The sequence below is a fragment of the Rhinoderma darwinii genome, chromosome 13 (assembly GCF_050947455.1).
Source record: "Rhinoderma darwinii isolate aRhiDar2 chromosome 13, aRhiDar2.hap1, whole genome shotgun sequence".
Taxonomy (NCBI): Eukaryota; Metazoa; Chordata; class Amphibia; order Anura; family Rhinodermatidae; genus Rhinoderma; species Rhinoderma darwinii.
In genome coordinates, this window is record NC_134699.1 from 21,843,471 (window position 1) to 21,849,470 (window position 6,000).

At 43.2% G+C, this 6,000-nt stretch overlaps 1 protein-coding gene across 6 annotated transcripts in view; it reads left to right on the forward strand.

The window, feature by feature from the left end:
* NR1D1 (nuclear receptor subfamily 1 group D member 1) overlaps nt 1-5,482 on the forward strand; it is a 58,700-nt gene extending 53,218 nt beyond the window's left edge. For all 6 annotated transcript variants that reach the window (XM_075846373.1, XM_075846372.1, XM_075846375.1 and 3 more), the window contains 5 exons: nt 1,376-1,520; nt 1,616-2,031; nt 2,154-2,339; nt 2,456-2,666; nt 4,547-5,482. In XM_075846373.1, coding sequence (XP_075702488.1) covers nt 1,376-1,520; nt 1,616-2,031; nt 2,154-2,339; nt 2,456-2,666; nt 4,547-4,746 — 1,158 coding nt within the window. In that variant the 3' untranslated portion in view covers nt 4,747-5,482. The remainder of the gene's footprint in view (nt 1-1,375; nt 1,521-1,615; nt 2,032-2,153; nt 2,340-2,455; nt 2,667-4,546) is intronic.
* Nucleotides 5,483-6,000: the final 518 nt, after the last annotated feature.

The window sequence follows — 6,000 nt, forward strand, 5'->3', positions numbered from 1 at the left end:
CCCTGCGTTTTGATTCCCGGTTGCTAGGTGAATCCCTGCGTTTTGATTCCCGGTTAGTGGTTGCTAGGTGAAGCCCTGCGTTTTGTTTCCCGGTTAGTGGTTGCTAGGTGAATCCCTGCGTTTTGATTCCCTGTTAGTGGTTGCTAGGTGAATTCCTCCATTTTGATTCCCGGTTAGTGGTTGCTAGGTGAATCCCTGCATTTTGATTCCCGGTTAGTGGTTGCTAGGTGAATCCCTGCATTTTGATTCCCGGTTAGTGGTTGCTAGGTGAATCCCTGCATTTTGATTCCCGGTTAGTGGTTGCTAGGTGAATCCCTGCATTTTGATTCCCGGTTAGTGGTTGCTAGGTGAATCCCTGCATTTTGATTCCCGGTTAGTGGTTGCTAGGTGAATCCCTGCATTTTGATTCCCGGTTAGTGGTTGCTAGGTGAATCCCTGCATTTTGATTCCCGGTTAGTGGTGGTTGCTAGGTGAATTCCTGCATTTTGATTCCCGGTTAGTGGTGGTTGCTAGGTGAATTCCTGCATTTTGATTCCCGGTTAGTGGTGGTTGCTAGGTGAATTCCTGCATTTTGATTCCCGGTTAGTGGTTGCGAGGTGAATCCCTGTGTTTTGATCCCGGTGAGAGGTTGCTAGGTGAATCCCTGTGGTTTGATCCCGGTTAGTGGTTGCTAGGTGAATCCCTGCATTTTGATTCCCGGTTAGTGGTTGCTAGGTGAATCCCTGCATTTTGGATTCCCGGTTAGTGGTTGCTAGGGGAATCCCTGTGGTTTGATTCCCGGTTAGTGGTTGCTAGGTGAATCCCTGTGGTTTGATCCCGGTTAGTGGTTGCTAGGTGAATCCCTGTGGTTTGATCCCGGTTAGTGGTTGCTAGGTGAATCCCTGTGGTTTGATTCCCGGTTAGTGGTTGCTAGGTGAATCCCTGTGGTTTGATCCCGGTTAGTGGTTGCTAGGTGAATCCCTGTGGTTTGATCCCGGTTAGTGGTTGCTAGGTGAATCCCTGTGGTTTGATCCCGGTTAGTGGTTGCTAGGTGAATCCCTGTGGTTTGATCCCGGTTAGTGGTTGCTGGCCATCTCATGGTCTGTCTCTTGCTGAATCCTTGTCACATTGTAGCAGGTTGTGGCTTCTAAGTGATTTCTGGCCTTTTGTTGGATTATTTGGGTAGCTTCACTGGAGACTGTTACATCTGTAGATGTTTCTTGTCTTACCTGACAAGTACATTGATCCCTACAATCATACATCTCGCTGGTGGCATTAAACTATGGATGTGTAATGTATGCATGTTTGCTCATGGCTGTTTTTAGGACCTTGTATTTTTCTATCCTTGATATATGAGGAATCCCTCGATTAATCACTTGTGTCCCTTCTCTTGAAGGGTTTTTTCCGGCGCAGCATCCAGCAGAATATTCAGTACAAGAAATGTTTGAAGAATGAGACCTGTTCCATTGTGCGTATCAACAGAAACCGATGCCAGCAGTGCCGCTTCCGGAAGTGTCTCGCAGTGGGCATGTCCAGAGATGGTAAGTTCCTTCATCCAGCATCATGAGATCGCACGTCTCTCGTTGACTGCGCTTCCGCTACTTACATATTAACACTTGGATTTTTTTCTTTCTAGCTGTGAGGTTTGGTCGCATCCCAAAAAGAGAGAAACAGCGAATGTTGGCAGAGATGCATAGTGCAATGAGTCACATCGCTGGGGGCCACTTTGGGCGGAGGAGCCCGATTCCACTTCAGCCACAACAACTTCGACCTTCGTCTCCACCCCACATGGCCCCAGCTTCCTGTCCTTCACCTATCTCCGAACCCTATCCCCAATACCCACAACAACTGACTCCTCCACGCTCTCCCAGTCCAGAACGTGTTGATGATGTTATTGGTCAGGTGACCCAGGCTCATCGACAGATATTTGTCTATGCCAATGAAAAAGTGAACAGAAAGTTGACATCATGGGATAACCCTCATGAGAACCAACCATCAAGTTGCTGGATGCAGGACAGTGGAGAGCCCAGAGGAAACCGCAGTGTTCACTTGGTAAGACGTCTGTGTGTTTCTCATGCAGCATAAAATCTTCCAAAATATTGTTTATATGATTACCAGGCTTTCTTTATAAACTTATAGAACCGGTCTGAAAAGATGTCCCTTTTTCTCTCCAGGCGTGTCCTATGAGTGCTCTACCCTGTGGAGGACCACCCCGCTCTATGCAGGACGTCTGGGAGGATTTCTCTCTTAGCTTTACACCAGCTGTGCGGGAGGTGGTGGAATTTGCACGTCATATTCCAGGCTTTCAAGAGTTAACTCAGCAAGATCAAGTCACCCTGCTAAAGGCAGGTACATTTGAGGTGAGTTGTAAGCAAGTCACTGGCTTCAGTATTTTCTTGGCTTCACTCTCGCTAGCAGGATTGCCTGTTTGCTTTCCCTGTGTCTCACATCGTGTCCACCTCTGTTCCCCTTACAGGTCCTCATGGTACGATTCGCCTCCTTGTTTGATGTTCGGGAGCGCTCCCTGCGTTTTCTCAGCGGAGCTACATACTCTCTGCCAGAGCTTCAAGCCATGGGGATGGGGGAGCTTCTTAGCTCAATGTTTGACTTCAGTGAAAAGTTGGCATCTCTTAACCTGAGCCAGGAGGAACTGGGGATCTTCACTGCACTTGTCCTCGTTTCTGCAGGTCAGTACTTTCTCTAAGCTGGACAGGAAGTTATGAATGGAATCCAAAAAGTTTAAGAACACAGATGTTACAGTACCTCATGTGAATAATGTGGTAATATAAAATACCATTCACTATAATGGCACAATAGGCTGTTGTGGTAATTTACCACAGTAGGAAAACCTTGGCAATTACACAGGGTGTGAACATACACGTAGCCTTCCTGGCACCATAATTAATATATATGTGGCAGCTGAATATTTGGGGGGTGTTTATAGTCCTCAAACCTGAATCCCCTCTTAACTCAATAGGCTGTTTGAAAATGGGTTTTCTAAATCAGACGACTCCTTTAACCCCATAACGACTGTCTTTTTTTCATGATGGGCGGTCCAGATCCAGAATCTACAGCGACGTCTTTTGGCGCAATAGAAAAGGCTGATGTGCACTCATACTCTAAAAAGCAGCAGTTACTAACTGCTCATGCACTTAGAAAAGCTAAGTGAATACAGCTGGGATTGGAAGCAACGCCGACCCCAGCAGTTTGATCATGCCGCAGTCACGGACCGCGGCGATCAAATAGGGGCTCTCTCCTTTGAATAAGTTACCTGGTTTCTTTGATCAGAGACTGGGGGAGCCCTCTGCAGTCAGCCATGGGGACCTAGAAAGGACCCAAGGCCTGTCTGCTCAGTATGCCTGCAGTTAGGGCACACTGTCCTACAGGAGTACGCTAATACATAAGTAAAAAATAAAGAAATGTGAAAGTCATTAGCATAAAACATTTTATTGTCCATACATTAAATAAACCTACACATTAGGCATCTACACAACTTTCATAACCTTAATTAATTTAACATGTTATTTAATATGAAACATTTATAGGATAGAATTTTTTTTCATATTTACGGCACAAAAAGAAATGACATAACACTAATTTTTTTTTTCTACCCCTAAACTTCACCTGAAAAAAATAAATAATCTCAGGCACGTCAGTGAAAAAATAAAGTTATGGCTGCAGAAAGGCAATAATGAAAATATTTAGCTGCTCATTATGGGTTAATGTGATGGGACATTATGATGCTGCCATGGTTTCAAGTTTATACATAACCAAAACTTTCGGGTTAAGGCCCCGTTCACAATTTATTTACTATGTTTACCATGTATAGGTCAGGAAAAGCTCCTGACTTATGCCTATTATGGCACTTGTTTAACGTACCCATCCACCTTTTTTTAGGATGCTGTTGGATGGAATTGCGTACTCAAATACGCTATTCATATATATATATATATATATATATATATATATAAAATCTACAAACGTGTACCAGCTTAATGGAGGCCACAAGGACAATTGTATGTCAGTATTCCCACTGTATAAACTAAAGGGGAGATTTACTGTGGTGTTTTCATATGCCAGTCAAAGTAAGGTAGGTTAGCGTAAGATGCGCTTACTATTTTAAGAGGCGCGCACTTCTTAATAAATTGGACATATCTGGCTGTCCATGTGGCAGAAGGGGTATCTTCGCTGATTGAGTTGGTGTAGATTTCCGCTAGCTTCTGGTGTAATTTATAACAAATATGTCGGGCTGCGGAAGGCCCTTCCCACTTTTACTAAGCTTTTTTGCAATTTTTCCCCACAAATAGATTTTGTGGCATTTGTGCCTTTTTAAGTCAGAAAACTGACAGAACTATTTCTAAATTGCCCATAAATGTACTGGAAAAAACATTGTGAACAGAACCTTACGTGTAAAGAGCATTTGAAAATGCCAGTATTTTACCACTAGGATGAAGGGTGAGAGTTTGACAGCAGGACACAACCTCTCAAATATCCATAATGAAAGTGTAACATTATTATTCATTCTATTTTTCTGCATCACTTTTTAATACTTCTTCTTTGTGCGCAGACCGATCTGGGATGGAGAACGCTTCCTTAGTGGAGCAGCTGCAGGAGACTCTGATACGCGCTCTTCGCTCTCTCATCCTGAAAAACAGTCCAAACGACATTTCCCGTTTCACAAAACTACTACTACGGCTACCTGATTTGCGCACCCTTAACAGCATGCACTCTGAAAAACTGCTGTCATTCCGTGTCGAGACACACTGAACTTAATGGCATTTGCATGGACGCTAACAAAAGCCTTCTCCTGATTGCATCATAGACTGTCACTTCCTGAGGAAGAACTGATGATAGCCATCGTATGAAGGGAGAAATGGTTGTTGGAAAATACCCATTGACTATGACGTTAACCTCTGTTGTGACTGATGTCATTGGATAGTCAAACTACCACTGGCATGCCTAGAATGGGGTCTGAGGCACAGAACCTGCAGTGCCACGTGTATATTTATACATACATATATACATGTGTAAATATGTTACTGTCATACAGTGTCAACCATTGTGTAAATATTTGTGTATATCAGAAGTTGTGCAAAATATAAATATTTTATGACACCCTTCACCTGTGTGTTGCACCCTCTATCATACCGTATATCAGATAGGAACGTGCAGTGTACAGCTCTATGGTATAAGCATACTGTTATACTGAACCAGGAGGTCAGAGCGTATTCACAGCTGTACTATCCAGCCAATTTCATTAGATGTTTATCCTGCTGGGACCTGGCCAAAAGCACAGCTGTGAGTTCACCTGTCAGGTGCATAGGAACCCTCTACTTCACAGCCTAGTGACATCATGCACGTGACTTACTGGAGTAGTGCTCCAAGTATACGGTACATATATGCAAATTCTGTGTACATACAGTATACATTGTATTTATATTTTGTAACCATTTATATCTGAAGTGCAACATTGATCTGTAAATAAAATGAGTTTAATCAGTCATCGCTTTGGCACTTAACATTTGAAGTGCATACACTTCCTTTATTCCAGAATCTGATAAACCAGCACAGGACTGCTATATACTGATTCTGGTCTTGAGAAATTCCTATTAGAATTAATTTACTAAATTAAAGTCTCAAATGGCACAAAAAATTGCTGTAAAAGCTGTGATTTGGGCCGTCTCTGCTGCTTATTGCACTTTTCTAAAAAGTGGGTGGAGCTTGGTGGAAGGGGAATGGGCCAACTGGCCTGACAAACTCATAACTTACGCCAGAAGCTGGCAGCATTTCTGCACCTGCTCATAGCTGGCGTAATTTTACATTCTCGTGCAAGGGCGGCCAGAGAAGTACCTGATTTTTTTTTTTTTTTTAAGATGCGTGCGCTTTTTTAATTACTAAGGCACATTTTACTCTAACTTTCTTTATATAAAGACTGGCGTATGAAATACCAGTCTTAATAAATTCCCACCCTTTGGCTCTAAGATTGACTTTTTGTAAAATTGGGAGTTAGGGTATGTTCAC